This window comes from Perna viridis, chromosome 14, assembly GCF_037379345.1.
Source record: "Perna viridis isolate PV_CMFRI_1.1 ecotype Kerala chromosome 14, ASM3737934v1, whole genome shotgun sequence".
NCBI lineage: Eukaryota > Metazoa > Mollusca > Bivalvia > Mytilida > Mytilidae > Perna > Perna viridis.
In genome coordinates this window covers 21,011,545-21,032,242 of record NC_142458.1, presented here as the reverse complement: position 1 = coordinate 21,032,242, position 20,698 = coordinate 21,011,545, and the positions used below count along the sequence as shown (strand labels likewise).

Sequence of the window (20,698 nt, the reverse complement as noted above, 5' to 3'; positions counted from 1 at the left end):
TTTATAAATATCACCCCATCTATATCAATAATTTGCGATACTTTGGAACTGTTCACAAAGTTTGATATCCTAGGATTTTAAGAACTGTACTTTAACGATAACTTTGTTTAAATGATTACTTTAAAACCTAAGCTTTTATTTATCACTATTCCCATTTCATTAAAAGATAGATATCGTTTTATAATTGTACTTACAATAGTTAATGCTGGCAATTAACAGAAAACGAAACTGTTTGAACAGAAAATTATTAACTGAAACACGCATCTCCAAAACAAAATACACCATTCAGCATTATGGGAAAATTAGAACAACATTTATTTTCGTTCTGGCGGAAATTATATTTTACTTGTTTTTTTAATGTCAATATTTTCAGCAATAATAGGAAACGGGAAGTTTGTGACTAAATGTAAACTCTCAGTATATATGACGTATAAATAGGACACCAAATGTATAAAGGTTATTAGAAATTAATATAGATTCTTAAAGGCCATAACATAGACAATAATATTGTTCTGACTTCACATAGTAAGAATAAAAGGATGAAGCCAAAATAAAACGAGGTTACTGCAAGGCTCCAACGAATCCTTTTATTCCTATTATGTGATTTATGTTGTCCATGACTATATATCAAAAAGTTTTGTTTTTAAATAATCTAGGTGTGGACATTTTATACGGCCCATCTATACCCACAGAACTTGATATACAGGATATTACAAACATTTTAAAATTAGTCTAATATTTTTACATATTGTAAGAGATCAATGGAAAGCCGTAGGAGGATTCTAGTCAAAACTGTACGACAACCACGATGACTTCAAATTTTGCATTGTTAACATTCCTGTCATCTATGACATCATTTTATCACCTGCGAATGGAATATTTATATAACAACTCATACATTATGCCATAGCTCCTCGATAATAACCAGACATCCAATACAGTGCTAGATTTCTCATAGTTAGGCTCCTGTAACAGATTAATTTTGCTAAAGATTAATTCGTTATTTCATGCGTTTATGTTAGTCCTGGTGTACTCGTTAATGATCGTCATGTGCACCATGAAAACCTATTGTTTAAATGTTTTGAATTCCGAGGGCATATAATTTCATGAATGCCTAGGGTCTCACTAACCACTTCTAACGTGTTCATTACTTTACATGATAAAAAAGTAATTTTCAAAGTTTCACTGTGAATTCCCAGGCTGAATGACATCTTAAAGTTGCATACCATTGCGAAGCTTGGAAAATAAGCTTCCAAACACATTATGCTAATCTACGATGATTGTAGAAATTCTTCACAAAATTTTCTTGAATACACAATACTGAAAATCCTCATTTTGTAGATTATCACATATATAATTTTAAAGTACACATTCTCAGCTTTATTTTGACTACTTTTAATCATAATACACAAAAAAATTGCACTTACAATGTATATGTCTAAGTTCATTGTGTATTTTGGTACCACATAGGAGGGGAGATGGCCGTTCCACCCCGAAGTGGTTAGTAAGACCTAGGCTTGTATTTCTTGAAAAGCACAGTACTCTGAAACTACTGGTACACTTTATCTTTGCTCCCTTTTTAGTGTAAGTTGAGTCTGGGTAGCTTATTTACTTTTACTTCATGTTTTTTTTTTTTTTTTTTTATGTTTTTTGTTCTTTATGTACGTCTAGTTGTTGACCCTTGATTTTGTTCTTTTTTTATTTTTAGTCGAATAACGATTCCCTTGACTTCTATAAAAAAAAAGAAGCCAACACTACTGGTGCATCAGAACCATGCTCCCACGTTTTGAGTACTGGTTGTTTTTTTACTTCTTTATTTTCTTACTACCTTGGTTATTTCAAGTTAATTGGTGTTCTTGTCAATTTTCTCTGTCTAGTCTTTATCGTTGTAATTTATTTTACATCTCCTCGAGTCTAAGATCACTGGGTTACTCTTGACCTTCTTTCCATAAATCTGGATCTTTATCTCAGCAGTGAGAATTGAATTTATCAGTAAACCGTCACACTAATTCACTTTCAGTAAACAGATTCTGTCATATGACAAGATCTGTCCCTTGCATATTTGAAGGTGACATCCACATATGATAAAATTTAATGTTATGTTTTAACCAATACATTGTCATTTTGTTTAGGAAGGCTTTCCATAGGGACCAAATAGAAAATATACTCGATACCTGCTATCCTACCTATATAATTTGAACATCCCGGCCGTATAGATTTTGCGGAAAAATATTACGAAATTAGCACTAAAACTGGATAACAGATAAAGGTTCCAACTTTAACCACATATTTGACTCACGGAAATTATATTTTCCTTGTTCATGTTTCAATTATAACTATTTTTAGCACTTATAGAAAACGGGAAGTTTGTGACTGAATATCAAATACGATTATGTTGACGTTAGGAAGAACAATATCATCAAGATTAATACAAAGTGCTACATATTCAAAAAGACCATGACAGTGTTTATATCATTCTAAAAACATATGAACAAAAATCTCATGAGAAAAAAGGTGCATTTTCTAACTCAAAGCTGTATACCTGTACCACACTAAGTGATACTTTAATCTCTGTATGTAATTAGTACAGACACCGAAACTGGCAATAAGTAGTACTCATGCTATGTGAATTTTCGCCCATACAGTATAGCAGAGCCTATATTCTATTGAGATATGCATAGTGAATCAAGAATCGGTTTTAGGTCTGTGGAAACGATTGCATTAACTTAATGATGAAAGCATGCAGGAAACATTTTTGTCTGGAATTAACAACAATGACATTTCATCAACAGATAAACCATTACCCGTGACATGTTATAACGTTGAAAACATCTAAACATATATACCGATGCACCTGGTCCATGCTCCCAATATTTAGTGGAGTCCGAGTTGCTCATTAACTTTTGTCACTTTGTATGTATGATTTTAGTTATTTAATGTTCATAGTTGTGCATGTCTATTTTCCATGTCTGGTCTTTGTCCCTGGATTAAATTCTTTTGATTACCACTATAACCTTGGTTCCGTTGATTACTCTTTCTAGTGGGATGGCATGCCAACCTGCAGGCTTGTGCGTCTGTGAGATAGTTCAATAGATAATCTGTACTGTGTGTATGACTAGTATACAACATGATTTGTTCGATTCATCACACGTTCCTGGTCTTAATATAATTTAACATATTGTATTAAAAAGAAATTAAAACAAGTATTGCTATTGCAAGCAATCGTCAATTTCAACTCCGCAACACGTTGTGTGTACTATTTTAACGCATGTCAGTATTCCTATTCAACTCTTTCAACATTCAAATATCAAGTGTATCAACAATATCAAACACTCAGGTTTCCAAAATAGTTTAATGTCCGATATCATGACATTAGGCGGCATTACGGGAAACTTAATAAGTAAATATTTTGCGACTTTAATAAGACCTATAATATTAATAAATAGTTTTGTTCAAAGTGTCGTGGTAGGTTGGAGACACTCTATGACAGCTGTGGTTATCGAGGTTAAAAGTTGTAAAAGAGGTTTGGTGGTACATTTTGTAGATCTAGCTGCAAAAACAAATCCATATTTCGTTTTATGTATGTATCGTCGTCTATGGTCAATGAGAAAAGCACAGATATGGTTTTCCACTTTCATTGGAGAGTGTTGTAGCAGTATAGAGTCTTTTAGTGTTATCATTTTTCATGGAGGTTTGAGTGATTTCGAGTTGTTCATGTTTTGATTCTTTGTATGTATTATTTTGTTTTTGTTTTATGTTCTTTTTTGCGTGTGTCTGTTTTCGATGTATGGTCTTTGTCCCTGGATTACATTTTTTTTTATTTCTGCTAGAATATTGGTTCCCTTGATTACTCTTTGTACATCTACCTCTGATAATAACCTTTTCTAACGTAGTCCTCTACGGTATCCATAAGAACTTTAAAGTAAAAATTCCAATTAATGAAATGTGGTTCGTGGTGCATGAGAACTTTACAAAGGACCTTACGGATTGGCTTTTGACGATGTTTAAATCTTCCATAATGACTTAATCGGGGGGTCCATAAATGAATGAAAAATGTTTGGAAGAACATTCAGGTAGATTAGCTTTGACGTCCTCAAAGTCGAAGTACTTCAATAGCATTTTATAATTGAAAATTTTTGATGCAATAGGTGGAGTATAAGAATATAAAAATAATCGGTATTGAAATACGGCTGAATTTTCTTTGTGACGTTTTTGTGATGGATGATTTTATCCAAATTAATTGCATCTAGATCTTTGTTAACAAACGGTAGTGGAAGAAATGACTGTTTTTTCTTCAGCTTGACTCTTAACACAAACTGTTTTTAAAAAACCTGTGGAAATTAATATCCCAAATGATAACCACAAGTCTGTATGAGTTAAGTTCAGAAACAGGGGAGTAAAGACTTGTCTTGAAAAGGAAGTGTAGTAGGGTGAGAGATGTAAGGTAGAGTTGTGATGAATTCTAAGATGTGAACGGAAGAAGACCATCTATGGTGTCATCATGCATTTTGGGTGCTCCTTATCCGTCTTGGATTTTTGTCAATTACATTCATCACATTCATATTGGCTTAAACGGTCTCCTGTCTTTTTAATGTTGTCATTGCATCTGTAAGATATTGATGTACCTAGTCTACTTGTCCAGTAATCCTCTCTTTCCCAACCCAACGATAGCTTTTACTTGGGACATGACAGTTCGTTGGATGGTACATGATTTCAACATGAATATGAACTTTGATAGAGAGGATTGAATGATCCTGTTGATTGAAATGTTGATAAACTGTCGGGAATTCGGTGGCATTAATACCCGAACGATGACCGCACAGTCGTTTGTTTAATCCGTCTAGTGTTTCAGTGACATATACTAGACCGTATTAGTTTCATTATAATCCGTAGATTTAGCTCGTCGATTTGCAACTTAGGCCATCATGACTTCTTGTGTGAAAGATTTGTAAGGGTAATAATGAAAGAAAGAGACGTTTATAAGAATGTTGCATGTTTTGTAATTTTTACTTGAAAATTTTGATTTAATGGTTCGTCATCGTTGTAGTCAAATATATCATTTAAAGTGATAGTACACGGTCTGATTTGTTTGACCAACTCAGAATATTTGTACTGGAATAAATCGACAGCAGACTGATCATGTGATTGGGTAAACTTAAACATATAAATCTAAAAACTTAACCCCAAGTGAATTCTAAATATTTCTGTATAAAACCAGTTATGCACACAATGTCTTCACATATATTGATAACATTAATGGACAAGACATTACATACCTTTAAACAAATATAGCGTAACATCCCTTACAACTTGCTTTCTCTCAACTTCATGACAAATGTAAGTACCTCAGAGTGTAAAAGAACATCCATAATTTATTTTTTAATTCAATTGATTTTTTTCAACTTTCTGTGCTAAAGTCACCACTGTTTAGACTAGTGACCATTTTTCTTGATTTTAAGACTCTTAGAATGGTGATAAACGTCACGAGGACGAAAACAGTCTGTTTCTACCACTCCCCATTGTCAGCAAAGTGTAGATGCCATTCATTTGAGCTTACTATAAAAGGGTAAAACAGGACGTTATATTAGGATAAAGGATTTAAAGGCTTAACGACTTGGCTGTTCCTTTCACAATTGTCCATTTATATATCTTCTTTTTTATTGTCTGCAAGACGTTTATATCTAATGTTTGTTATTGGAAATGGATGTAGAATTATGAACTAATAGTAGCAAAACATATGGAGAAACAGAGAGATGGAGAATTACCATGCCAGACTTCTTACATTGAGGCTTCTGCAACGGTTCTTTATAAGAATACAGTCATCACTACCAAATGTTTATGGTCGGTTTTAGGAAGGAATTCGTAGATCGTATGGTATATTCATTTTCACTATCAGAATCGATTTCTTGTGTAGTTTTCTCTTTCGGCTTCTCGTATTATTTTATGAGCGATTCGGTGGTTATTCTTTGAGAAAATAAAGAACCTTTATTCTACCGTTGGACTTCGTCCATCTCCAAGTTTATAGTGGAGTCCGAGTTGCTCAATTACTTTTATTTGTGTATGTGTGTCTTTTTGTGTTTCATATGCTTTTATGTACATGTTTTTTTTCTTTGACAGTCGTTGTTCCTGACTTTTCTGTTTATTTGTATGAATTTACCTTGTCCGTCTTTGTTATATTGTAAATGCGTTAATTATCTGCCTCTCGTTACAATGTAATTTCTGTCAGAGAAAATTGGTAAAACTTGAAACTTGACACTAGTAGACTTTGTTTTCAATAGGGATCTTTATCTATGAAGTGCTAAATGGATTTTTTGTGAAACTGTTGCATTGAATCACATCATTTTCTTTAAAAAAGGTTTCTAGATCGTTGAGGTAAAAAGAAAATAGGAAAGGCAATAAATTTTCCCCCTGTTTCACGCCAATATCACAACCAAAAAAGTCCGAACAATCATCCCCTATTCTCACACTAGATTTAATATTTTGGTACATATTATAAATGACCTTAAATATCTTTCCCTGTATGTTCGATCTATGCATCTTTTGTCATAGAACTACTCTCCACACTGTGTCAAAAGCGCTCTAAAAGTCTATAAAAGTACAGTATAACTTTTTTCGAAGTGAAAAATAAATAGATAAAAGTGTAAAATGAAAATGTTGTCAATGATTGAGAACCCTTTCCTAAATCCTGCTTGTGCATTGCTTATAAGATCAAATTCTTTTGAAAAAGTGTTCAATCTGTTATTCAGTATTGCTGAAAATAATTTACTCAAACATGAATTTAATGTTACACCTCTATAACATGACGGATCAGATGTAGACCCTTGTTCTTAAAAATAGGGATAATAATACCTTCACCCCAACTCTCCGGTATCACCCCTGAATTTAAAACCAAAATAAATGAAGAAACATAAATGGGCATCACATCGTCAATGGAATATTTAATATACTCATTTAGCATTTCATCTGTTCCATTAGACTTCCCATTCTTCAAACATTTTACCACTTTTTGAATTTCAACTTCAGTAATCGGAGAGATGAGTATCTAATCCATTTCTGGGGTTATATCATTTACATTAATATCAACATCAACACTCTCATCCTCATGTACATTTTGGTTTAATTTCTTAAAATGTTCAGTCAACACCTTCAAATCAATATCGTTAGGGTTATTTTTATTTGTTTTCAGACAATTGTTAAGTATCTTCCAAAATTCTTTACTGCTTGATTTTGCAGTTTTCTGAATGTTTGTCTCAAATTTCAATTGATAGTTATTGTATGCCTTGGTTGTGACTTTTTTATACAGTTTACTGCACCGAATCATATTCAGCCAATTTGGCACACTCTTGTGTTCGTTATATTGTTTCCTAGCCTTGTGGAACTGTTTTCTATGGTCATAACATTGAGTATTATACCATGGCTTTGAATCGGGCTTGAATCTATTTTATCGGGGTTTTTATTGAATACTTGTTGTCTAGTTGATTGAAACAAATTCAAATATAGAGATTTTTGTTCTTTCTATATGTTTATTTTTTGATAAACAGCTTCGCCTTCCCCGATAACCCTACCCAATATATTCCTGTTATATTTTTTACTTTTAAATCTCAAATCAGAGTCATCTTAATAAAATACAGAATCATTGAGGATTATTACGGAATTAATGGATTAGGATTTGTCCTTTATAAATTTCTTCACTATCGTGTATATACATATGATAAATTCAAAATTCATTTTTGCGGGGTCCATACAAAATTCAGAATGACTCGTTGTCTAATTGGTCAGTGCCCACCCAAAGGCCCAGACGACCAAACACCATACGACTATTGATGTTATCCGTTCCAGTATTATATTAGCGTACCTGTGTCATGACGTTAGTAAAATACAATGGCCTAACCGTGAAATTAGCTGTCTCAAATACAATAAACAATCATCTCATCTTGGATATCCCAAGAAAAGTTTTCCCCGCAATCGTCACTAGACCGTTGTGCATCATCCCAATTTTTTAGCAAATGACATAAACATATTTCATTTTACCTTTAAAATTTAATTTGTCTTAAGTTTTTAAGTATATGTAAGGCTATGCCAAACCACAAAATTTGGTTCCCAACGAAAAGAGATTTGCATTGATGTGTATACTGAAAGCCTCAAACTACTAATTCAGGAATCCACCAACTTGTGTTTCTTCCCTTATTCACGAAAATTAGGTTCCACGAATTAAAGTACTTTCACAGTATTTACTTTTTCTCTTTGTTCGTGGTATTTTTGATACGTCATGTTTATCTATTTTACCGGTCTAGTATTTATCCTTGGTTCTTTATTCCTGTGATATTTCCTCTCAAATATATGTTCCGTTGATTACTGTTATACGTTTTTTTTTCGATGACAATGTTTGGGAACTATTGTTAGTGTTATGACGGGAATGGAAGATAAGCAATTCTCTACGAGAATGTATGAGTGGAACACTGCATCTGTCGATGGCACAGGGAAGAATGACGACAACGGCAGACATACTGACCAGAAACATTACAGCTCGTGGCCTTACATTCCAGGAGGCTAAAACTACAGCCAAAGGTCGTGAGACATGAACGTATACAATAGAATCACTGATGTGTAAATTGACTTCGTTTAATGAAAAGCCTGATACGCAAACCATATATTTATTCAGATGGTTTATATTGTATTAAAACGATTACTGTATGGCGAAAACGAAAACTCTCAAACAAAATGCAGAAGCAAATAAACGACACGATAATTTCTTTATTCATTAATAACTTCGTCAATTCAGGAAATTATTATTTCCGCCCTTAATTCATCATTTGCCTAATCAATGTCGTCATTCATATATGTACAATGACAAATTCTCTAAAATTAAAGACATTAACAATATGAACTATACAAAATGAAATAGAAAATTAGTTCAATAGATATGCAAAGTACCAATAACATTATATGCGCAAATTGATGTAATGAGTGTTTGTAGTCTGATCTTCATTAAGCTCGCCATAACTGTTGGTATCATATTCTTCAGCAGTGTCTCCTACCAGAGATTGGTATGAAGATCGTACATTCGCATTTATATTGATATAACTATTCCTCGCTTTGTAGCTTGATATTGCACTGTTAGAACTATAGTCGTCATTATCTGTACTATCTACATGAATGTCCACATTTTGGTCTCTCGTGAATTGACAAACACCTGCTGTTATAGAGACTAAATAGTCGTTCACTCTATCACTGACCCCAGGTTGTCTATGTACCGGTTGACTGATACTAGATAAAACTAAAGTTTCAGGTCTTCTATTAGAATGCTCAACGTTTTGACGCTCTGATTGGCCACTTCCAGGTGACATGGTATGGAGAGCAAGATCATCAATTTCTTCATACTGGGCATCAGTGTTACTGGTAATGTTTGCGAAAAGAACTTGCCTTTTTGTTTTCGTCTTCACTAATCTGTGGCAAAGCAATAGGCAAGATGTAAGTAACGCCAAGAGAACACCCGAACCAATTGTTATTCCAATAAGGCTTGCTGGCTTGCATAAATCGATACCGTCATCATCTGCAATGTATATTTAAGAAAATAAATGTTAATATTATTTATTTCGGATTATTTATTATTATCAACCAAAATGACTTAGAGGAGAAGATACGTGTAAACTGTTCAAATAAAAGCAATGGCAGTTTCACATATAAGGGTCTTCGTCATAGCAAAACATGGAAGTTGTATACACAAACCAAAAAAATAATGATGCATTATTTACTGAAAGTGATCGATTAAAAATATAAATCCGTCATTAGCTTTGTTAATTTTTACTACTGCCTCTATCAGATTTTTAATATTGTATGAACTGAATAGTTCGTATTTAGCACGAGTTTTTTAAGGTTTACCTGTAAGATATCGCCTCTATTACAATCCTACTTATAGCACTAATACCCTTTCATAACCAGAAACATAGAAAAGTTTCGGTAACAACTGTTGAAACTGCAAAATGCACAAATTGTCACTGACAAAGTATTGGTTAATAAATCATATCCGCATTATAGCGTTTCCGATTTGACCTTTTCGTATTGTTCGATTATCCATTATACGTACGAAATTTTACTTACCTGACATTTCTTTACCTAATGAACAATTTTATGAAGCTTTACTTCTGCCAATGTAGTTTATGGAATATAAACGCACACAGTATTTTCTGTCAGGTTTAACTTCGCGTATTCTGTATACAAATAAATCCTGATATGTATCTTGCAAACTGGTAGCATGGGTCCAATTGTAGTCATGTTGTTTTCTATATTCAACCACAAAGTGCTGATGTGCCCCACCATTGAATTCTCCTTTGAAAACTACCGTCATGTTTCGTCCATGAACAAAAATGCGTTCAATCGTAGGAGCATTGAGTATACCTGTAGGAAGAAAATTAGTTTAAATGACAAAAATCTTCAATGCCGAGAAATTGAGTGAAACTGCATCCCATAAACAATCGACAGAACATTGGAAAACAATTCAAAAAAATCTGCAACAAATATATGAACGAGCCTTTCGATAGAGCAGGTGTCGTTCGCGGAGGAAGAAATGCTTATCCTGCCGAAGTTCTTGGTGTAACTGTCACGTTCAGGCAATGTTGTTTTCATTTTAACGTATTTGATTTATCTCACAGTTGACGCTTCTATGTTGTGTCAGGAATGTGTGTATATGTACAACAAGAAGCATATTCTGTGATTGATGTATGTTCATGGTCGTGTTTTCGATAAGTTTGACTTGGTTCATTTGAGGTTTTCTCTACACATCATATCACGATTCACAAAAAAAAAAACAAAACAAAACAAAAAAAAAAACACGCAACTGTCATTGGGTAATATTATCTTGCATTCGCCTTTGTTAAGAATGGTATAATATAGTTGCAGAATATCGAACATTTTCCAACTAGTAAGGACAATAAATTTTAATGATAGAAAACAAGAAACACTCGTCTCACTAAATGCCAGATCAGTCAAAAACTGACATCACTTTCTGACTTTCTTATATCTAGTCAGGCTGATAAGTTAGTAGTTACGAAAACCTGGCTCGTAATTGCAATAGACAAAAGTGTCGTGTCAGAACTAACACCAGATGGCTTTGCGATTAACAATGGAAAGGAAAGAAAGGTGGCGGTGTTGCTCTGGTCTATAACCTTGACGTAAAAACAATCAAAGCTCAAAACACGTTTATACATTTCGAACTTGTACAATATAGCATGAGTGCAAGTAAATGTAATTTCAGACTATGTGTTATATATCTTCCCCAACCATCGCGAACAAACAATTTTAGGAACTCTACTTTCGTCGATGAATGGGGCGAATTTCTTGATAAACTAACAATTATCCCCGATGAAATCATTATAACTGGGGATCTGAACTATCATCTAGTCCATGTAAATGACCTTGACACAAGGCGATTTGTCGAATCTCTAGAAGACCATGGTTTTGTTCACCATATTGAAGATGCAACCCATATCCGTGGGCATACACTCGACGTTGTTATTACAAGAGAGAACCCTAAAATACTATCAGACATATCAATCAAATCAATCTATCAAAGATCTGTATGATAATCAGGGAATATTATTGTGTGATAATCTTACTCTTTTTTTGTAAACTTGAAATTTCGAAGCTACCAATTCAAACCAAACAAGTTTTATTTCGCAAGTATCGCTGGATTGTGACAATCGATTTCATTAGTGAACTAGAATGTCGGCCATGTGTTCAAAACATTCAAATATCTGTTGATGAATTGGTAATATTTTACGACATGTGAACAACATGTACGAGTTCGTTCAAACACATAGTGGTATATCGATGAGCTTCGAAATGCAAAGGCAAATAGACGAAAAGCTGAACGTCTGGTGAGAAAACAAAACTTACTGTACATCGTGAACTGTTTAAAGAAAACAATGTGTGCAAATCAGTTCGTTTCTTCTCTAAAGTAAGAGAGACTTTTACTCAACATTGGTAACGACAAAAGCAACTTTATGAACTTATTAAATAATCTCATGGGAAATAAACATCATACGGTCATCCCCACACGAATAAGTGAAAAAGGACCTAGCCAACGAATTCAGATTCTTCCTAAGAAAGATAGAAACAATTTGTAACGAATTAAGTGAGAAGAATAACACTGGAGATGTCTTCAGAGCGGACATAAAATTAACTGGCGAGTGACTGAATGCTTTTTTACCTGCGTCATGTGAAGAGATTCGTAAGATCATAATTGTAACGCCATACAAATCATTTGAACTTGATCCGAAACTAACTTATCTCCTAAAAATGTGTCTAGATAATTTGCCTACTACCATTACAAGTATTGTTAACTAATCGTTAGTTGAAACCACTGTACCAGGAGCGTTTAAGAGAGTTACTCTACGACCACTGCTCAAGAAACCAGACTTAAATAGAGAGGTAATGTAAAACTACCGACCTGTGTTAAACCTATATCTGCGTCAAAAAATATTATACAAAATAGTAGCATCGCGTATAGTGTCACGTGGAATCTAAATCTCTCAACGAGTTCAATAAGCCTATCGAGTCTGTCATTCAACGGAGACCACACTTCTACGCGTCCATCCTGATATAACTTATGACTTGGAAAGAGTACCTGAAACGATCCACTCAACTAAAATTGATCGGTTCAGGGACTGTAACAACTGCTGCGCCGTCCTTTTGATGCTTGACTTATCAGCTGCTTTTGATGTGATTGATCAAAATACTTCTTAAAAGGCTGGAATTTTCATTTGGAATATCTGGCAAAACTCTATCTTGGATACAATATTACTTGTCAAACAGAAGTCAAAGTGTGACAATTGATGATGTTCTTTCAAATGATATGCAACTTAAATATGGAGTGCCACAAGGCCCAGTGTTAGGACCGAAGATCTACTGTTTGTTCTCAAAACTGCGAAATCTGCAGACATCACAACATGTCATATTATTGCTATTATGATGATACACATGTAGATTTAGTGATAAAACCACTTGACAAATGGTCCGGGTTATCCACTCGATTAGAACATTGATTATCCGATATCCCTGCATGGATGAGTTCAAGCCTACTTAAACTCAGTAAAGATATGACGCAACTTATTGTGTTTGCTCTGAGACATTGACTTATCCGATTTTCGTCTTGCTTTCGATGGAACTATACTTACCGACGTTCTGTGTGTTAAAAAATTTTGGCTTCTTCTTCAACCAAACTTTAAATATGGAAAACCAAGCAAGTAAAATCATTAAAACCTGTTTCTATCAAACTCAAAACATAAGCCGTATTCGATCATATATAAATGAGAATGTCTGTAAAATGTTGGTGTACTCATCAATTACTTCTAGACTGGATTACGGAAATGCATTGTTTATGGCGTCAACAAAAGTTCAATAGGGAAACTCCAGCGTGTTCAACATACAGCGGCAAGACTTGTTACAAGAACTTAGAAGCATGATCATATCATACTTGTTCTAATAACTCATCATTGGTTACCAAAAAAGTATCGCTGTCAGTACAAATCTTTACTTTATGTATTCAAAGCGTTCCATGGGACAGCACTAGTATACCTCCAAGAACTGATTTCTATCTATAGACCATCTAGATAATGATAAACTTCTGCAAGCCAAAAATGTTCGAACACAAATTTACTGTGATAAGTAAGCACCTCTAAAACAATCTACCTTTTAAACTACGCAATATTAAATCACTAGTTGGTATAAAAAGGCTCTTAAAACTCTCCTATTTAAATTCGCTTTTTAGACATTTGCTTTTTTATTTTTACTTTGTACTTGTCGCCCTTGAATGGTTTCTCTTAATCAAATATTTTATCTATATCTAAGTGATTATCTTGATGTTATTATTGTATAAACTTTGTACATTAATATATATGTTGTGTAAGTATTTAATTCAAGCTTTTATTTTGCCTTATTTTTCATTGATTAATTTATATATTATTCACACCTTCTTTGCATTTTGTCAAATATAAATAATTCAATCTTTTTTTACGCTTTCACTAAATCTTATCAAAATATCTCTACATTTTAAATTAACGTAATGTTCATTGACATGTAATATTCTATTCATTTTAAAATATTTCACTGAATTTATTTTGGACTCAAGTATTGATTTTATTCATTGTGGTTTTTCGTTTGATTATGTTAAATATATCTCCACTTAATAATTGTTATCCATTGTGCTCACAATTGTTATATGTGCTATTCATTTTTATATATTGATATATTGTGAATGTATTTCATATGTTTTTAACTTGTGAAGCGCTTAGAATAATGGTATAATATGCAAATGCACTATACAAATATTATGTAATAATAATAATAATAATAATAATATAGCATATGAATTGACCTGTGTCATCGGACAGGCCATACCAGTGTCAATCAAGATGAAAATGTAAAGTGGACAGACAATTACTAAAACAAGTACATGTACTTATTTAATTTCGGAAGAGCTATCAACAAAACTACACATGTTCTATAATTTTTACCTGACTTGTAACTGGCATATGTTTTCAACCTTTGTCGTGTTCAAATGATCGCCAGTGAGCAGCACTACATGAGTACGTCGAAGGAATGAAAATCTGCTCGCTTTCCGATCACATATGTTTGTCAATGGGAACAAATTGTGCTCCTTTACTTGTTGACCTTTTCCTTCACTCTTATGAGGCTGACTTTATAGCTGATCTGATCCTAAAGAAAGAATATCGTTCAGCCAGATCCTTTAATCTCGGTTTCCATTATATAGATGACGTATTATCTTTAAACAATCCTAATTTCGGGGATTTGATACATCGCACCTACCCCAAAGACCTTGAGATAAAGAATACTACAAGACAATGTGAAGTCAGCCTCATATCTTGACCTACACTTAGAAATCGGTAGTAAAGGAAAACTATTGACCAAATTTTACGACAAACGTGATGACTTTTCATTCAAAATTGTCAACTTTCCTTTCATCTGTGGCAACATCCCTTCAGCACCTGCGTATGAAGTGTTCATATCACAACTGATACGTTATGCCAGAGCTTGCCTTTCGCGGTAGAAATTTAATAAATATGCTTATGAAATAGGGTTATGTTGCTACAAGATTGAAGTCATCACTACAGAAGCTTTATGGTCGTCTTCATGAACTCGTGGATCCATCTGCACCATGAAAAATGATTTATTCAACAGGTCATAGTTTCTTTTTCTCGTTTGTCTACCCCGGACTTGACTTTTTAAGAGCAACCGCTATAACCTTTGTTCCCTTGATTACTCGTTGACATCTTTCCGATTCATATCTTGTTATATTGCCTATATATTATCTATGAGAACTCTAAAATAGTGATTAATATGTGTATATATTTATTTACGTCCACTTTTTATGCAATAAAATAATGCCATCGTTTATATGTTTGGTTCAAAAACCTATAATATCTGTCATATGCTCGTTTTATAAACTTTATATTACAATTTACCAGATATTATCTCTTTTCAAGATAACTGTTAATCTTACCACTGGCTTCTAAACTTATAGTACAGTATGTGTATCCTTTACCATTATCGATCAGGGAAGTATAATTTGTTAAATCTTTTTCTTCTAATCGCTTAATCTTTAAACTTATCCTGTATCCTTTGACAAAAATATTCTTCCCGTAGACGTATATTTCCACAGCAGTATTTTCTTCATTTATTTGCGCCGTCTCCTCAACACCAGGTACAATCCGGTAAACGTTTTTCTGGAGTATGGGTGAAATGCTATAAATAAAGACATCTATTGTTGTTGACTCCATGTATCTTCCAAACTGTGTTACTTTGCTGTTTGGCATTATTTCCGGATTACCTCAAAGGAAAGAAAATAAAGACTGCAGAGTTTGAAAGAGAAAAAAAGTTTAGACAATATAGATACTAAAACAAGATGACTCTAAACTCATGAATTGTTAACCTAATAACATTGTCTCACCTATCAGATAAAAGAAGGTTTTATATATTTTTCAAACTAAAATAATTTGTCATAGTGTAAATGCAGATATATTATTACGTTGTGAAAAGGAATATCTTACCGTTTAACTGAACGGACACATTTCACGTTTTAATTGAATTTCCGGCAGAGTCTAATATTCCATTATTTGCCTCACACGTATAAATGCCATTTAGCATGTATCGTTTGTAGGAAGAATTTAGAACGAGTGACTCTGAACCTATGAATGATCTTATAAATTCTCCTTGTTCAGTGTAGTGTTTCCACGACAAGATGGTCGAGTTATTTGGTTCTCCTTTGGCATTACAGTGTAATGAAAACATATCCTGTTAACAGCTACAACAGGAGGATCTGGAAAAAAAATAGAACCAGAATAATTCATATCTGTTTATTTGTTTGTTTGTTTCTTTTTGTTTGTTTTGTTGTTGTTTTGTTATGTTTTTAGATACAATTAAATAACTGTCAAATATATAAATATATCCTTTAGATATAAAATACGTCTAGTTCAGTGATGATAAAACAATGAAGTTTACATACACATAACTTTGACTGTTGTGTTTACTTTCGCTTCTCCCATTTTATTCTGAGTTATACATGTGTATGTTCCCCTGTGTCGAGGTATACCACTTAATCTCATTCTACAGTTTGGCTTTTTTTTACACGATGCCTGAACATATCCGTTACCAACTTTCATGATATAAAGTAGTTTTACAGGCGGGTTGACGTCAGCCAAACAGTTAAGTTCGGAGTCCTGTCCTTCTATTACTACTGTACGTGTGTTTGTAAAGTGTACAACAGGACGATCTATAGAAATAGAAAAAGGAAAATAGGAAAAGCATAGTGAGATAACATGTGATTGCTCCTTGAAAAAGTTACATGGGCGAATGTTCATATTTGTTAATTTGGCAGATTTTACTATTTTTAACATTCGACTTAACTGCGTTGGTTTGTCTTACTGATCAGGAAAAATAGTAAAGGGAAAATGATTCTTAGTACAAAATGTAGTAGAATGCATAATGGTAAAATTATGTTGTATTAATATTTCAGATAAAAAAATGTAATATTTATCACAGTAGAAACATAATAAAAAAAAAATATAATTTCGTACATGATTTTAAATGATAAAACATTCAAAACTTGAACATACTAACATTTTATATCAAGAGTCACCGCTTTTTCAAAGGGTACATCTACATCTTTAACATGAACTACACATGTAAAAGTCTTGTTATGATCTTCTCGCCTTGCCACAAATGGGTACGGTAGTTCCCTTATCTTCCCTGTTTTGATGACTGAACCATATATGTACCAGGATATATTGTATATCACAACACCTGGATTTACTGTACACACAAGTTCTAAAGATTCATTCATAGTTCCATTGATTTTACCATCTACCATATTATCTATCTGTAGAATGGATGGATTTCCTGCAAACACAAAAAAAATTTTGAAAAGAACATTGTGTTATGGACATGTTTAATGATTTTAATGTTTATTCGAAAGTGTGTATCAACTACACGATCCAAATAAACGTGACGTCTAAAAAACTTCTATATGCAGACATGGCATCAAAGTATCATTGAAGTTAAATAACACTTCACAATTTGAATTTTACCAATTCAATTAATTTCCTATCACTCGGAAAACACCATTTATTACTTCGATTTTTTAAAGAATTTTGAGGGAACATTTTGCGTTAAATATGAATGATATCCAAGTATCATATAATTAAAATTAGAGCAAAGAATGATATTTACTATTTCTAGTGTGTAGTTTGTTGTTATTTGACTTATTAAGTTCACTTATTTCAGCATTCACGATTTTATTTTCAGTCAATATTTTTTAACATTCCATTAGCAATTTTTTTAAACTTTCTTTCGAAATACCTTATAAGCAGTGCTGAGTAAACACTCAATGGATGCAAATATGCCTGTGCATGCTAAAGTTTGAGCTTTATATAAGGATGAACATTAAAAAATGTTGACAATAACTTTATACATGAGAAAAAGGCTTTTGTCACACACTTTCTGTTTTATGCTTAACATACCCCTTTGTTAGAAGATTATTTGATAATAATCTTTTAAGCAAGGGTAAGTTAAGTAAGCATTTCTGTGTATACATCATATACACTACAAAAATGGGTCAACTGTGATATATATATATACTCTGCAGACTACGAATAGTATCTTTTATCATCAAAAGGGAGAGTTTCGATTGTGAACGTACTAAATCATATACGTATTGGATAAGATCTCAATACAGATATGTAGAGAACAAGTTGATTCTTTTCTTTCCTTACTGTTCATTTTGGGTAAATCAAACGTGAGTACATGTACCAAAGAGATTTTTACTCTCACTTATATACTCTCTGTATATAATAGCATTAAAACCAATGATTTTTCAACACTGTTCCCCATACTCAGTTAAAATCCCGACTTAAAAACATTATACATCGTTGTTTTTTTCCAAAAACGATGGTACACCTAGATACAAGTATATAGTTCTTGGTAGAAATTCCTCATACTTTGTAAGAAATAATTCAAAATCATCTTCCAAATATACAGAGGAAAATGTTTACAAAATCCTGGAATTTTTAATCGACAATATATTTGTCCAGTGTGGTGGACGTCTTTTTCAACAAACGTTCGGCATTCCAATGGGAGCAAATTGTGCCCCTTTACTAGCTGACCTATTCCTTCACTCTTATGAGGCTGACTTTATAGCTGATCTGATCAGAAAGAAAGAATATTGTTTAGCTAGATCCTTCAATCTCAGTTTCCGCTATATAGATGACGTGTTAACTTTACACAATCCTAATTTCGGGGATTTGATACATCGCATCTACCCAAAAGAACTTGAGATAAAGGATATTACAGACACTGTGAAGTCAGCCTCATATCTTGACCTACACTTAGAAATCGATGGTAAAGGTAAACTATTGACCAAACTTTACGACAAACGTGATGACTTTTCATTCAGAATTGTCAACTTTCCTTCCATCTGTGGCAACATCCCTTCGGCTCCTGCGTATGGAGTGTTCATATCACAACTCATACGTTATGTCAGAGCTTGCCGAAACTACGCAAACTTTTCGTATCGCGCTAGAACTCTAACAAATAGGCTTCTGGATCAGGGTTATGTTGCTACAAGATTGAAATCATCACTATAGAAGTTTTATGGTCGTCATCATGAACTCGTGGATCGTTATGGTGTATCCATCAACACCATGAAAACTGATTTATTCAACGGGTCATAGTATTCCTTTCCTCGTTTGTCTACCCCGGACTTGACTTTTTATGTGCAACTCGGAGGGTGTTTCTAGAAAAGCAGAGGACGCTTACCCTACCGGTGCACCTGGTCCATGGTCCCAGTTTTTAGTGGAGTCCGAGTTGCTCATTTACTTTTGTTACTTTGTATGTATGATTTTAGTTGCTTTATGTTCTTTGTTGCTTTGTTGTGTATGTCTGTTTTCAATGTCTGGTCTTTGTCCCTGGATTGCATTCTTTTGATTGCCGCTGTAGCCTTGGTTCCCTTGATTACTCTCTAACCGACCGTTCACAATATTTGTCATTTATATCATGACCAATAGTGGCGTCCACAAAGAGTTGTGCACATAAGATGTTAAAACATACCTTTAAATATAAGTTGATACATTTTGTAGGTTTTAACACCGTTTCCAAGTCCGTAGCATTTATAAACCCCTTCGTTCTGTATTGCCGCATTGTATATTTGTAAATCATAACGGTTTGTTCTTTGTCTGATGTCTTTATTATACTTTAGTCCAATTAGCCTCGTTAGATTTGGATTCTTCTTTAAACCATCAAAATATAGCGTACTGTATCCTTTCGTGCTCAGATGTGGTCCGAACCATACAGCGCTGGAGATATTGTAAACTGAACAAGGCAGCGTTATGTTTTCACCAACATCAACGTATACTGATTGAGGATATCCGAAGCTGTTTACTACAATTAGTATAAAAAACTCGTTTCTCATAAAATTTGGAAATGCTAAAGATTGGAATTTGCTATTATTTTTAGTGCAAAAATCAAATATATATCGCATTTATAAATGCTACCCCATCTATATCAATAATTTGCGATACTTAAAATGTAAAATGAACTATTCACAAAGTTTGATCTCCTAGGATTTTAAAAACCGTACTTTAATGATAACGTTGTTTAAATGATTACTTTAAAACCAAAGCTTTTATTCATCGCTATGCCCATTTTATTAAAAGATTGATATTGTTTTATAATTGTACTTACAATAGATAATGCTGGTAATTAACAGAAAACTGAACTGTTTGAACAGAAAATTATTAACTGAAACACGCATCTCCAAAACAAAATACACCATTCAGCATTATGGGAAAATTAGAACAACATATTGTTTTCGTTCTGGCGGAAATTATATTTTCCTTGTTTTTGTTTTTTAATGCATTATTTTCAACAATTATAGGAAACGGGAAGTGTGTGACTAAATGTAAATCCTCAGTATATTTGACGTATAAATAGGACACCAAATATATAAAGGTTATTAGAAATTAATATAGATTCTTAAAGGCCATAACATAGACAAAAATATTGTCTTGACCTCACATAGAAAGAATAAAAGGATGAAGCGAAAAAGAAACGGGGTTACTGCAAGGCTCCGACGAATCCTTTTATTCCTTTTATATGATTTATGTTGTCTTTGACTATATATCAAAAA

The 20,698-nt window shown here is 33.3% G+C and overlaps 1 protein-coding gene across 3 annotated transcripts; it reads right to left on the bottom strand.

Annotated features, from left to right (window-relative positions):
- Positions 1 to 8,734: 8,734 nt before the first annotated feature.
- LOC148598599 (opioid-binding protein/cell adhesion molecule-like) lies at positions 8,735 to 20,383 on the bottom strand. 3 transcript variants are annotated; one of them, XM_088561329.1, is made up of 9 exons: positions 20,254 to 20,383; positions 19,621 to 19,950; positions 17,137 to 17,415; positions 16,523 to 16,789; positions 16,068 to 16,336; positions 15,521 to 15,847; positions 14,514 to 14,715; positions 10,102 to 10,398; positions 8,735 to 9,553 (listed from the first exon to the last, which is right to left on the bottom strand). In XM_088561329.1, the coding sequence occupies exons 1-5, from the start codon at positions 20,342 to 20,344 to the stop codon at positions 16,218 to 16,220; spliced, it is 1,086 nt and encodes a 361-aa protein (XP_088417455.1). In that variant the 5' UTR covers positions 20,345 to 20,383; the 3' UTR covers positions 8,735 to 9,553; positions 10,102 to 10,398; positions 14,514 to 14,715; positions 15,521 to 15,847; positions 16,068 to 16,217. The 3 variants fall into 3 exon arrangements, with proteins under 3 accessions (XP_088417455.1, XP_088417453.1, XP_088417454.1); XM_088561327.1 differs by having other exon boundaries at positions 15,521 to 16,336; XM_088561328.1 differs by lacking the exon at positions 14,514 to 14,715 and having other exon boundaries at positions 15,521 to 16,336.
- Positions 20,384 to 20,698: the final 315 nt, after the last annotated feature.

What these genes read in the sequence shown, in the direction of transcription:
- LOC148598599 (XM_088561327.1), bottom strand. Translation starts at nt 20,344, where the DNA reads ATGGTGTATTTTGTTTTGGAGATGCGTGTTTCAGTTAATAATTTTCTG. An exon ending in AATTACCAGCATTATCTATT is followed by an intron (nt 19,951 to 20,253) that starts GTAAGTACAATT and finishes TACTAATTGTAG; the next exon opens with TAAACAGCTTCGGATATCCT. An exon ending in GGTGACTCTTGATATAAAAT is followed by an intron (nt 16,790 to 17,136) that starts GTTAGTATGTTC and finishes CTATTTCTATAG; the next exon opens with ATCGTCCTGTTGTACACTTT.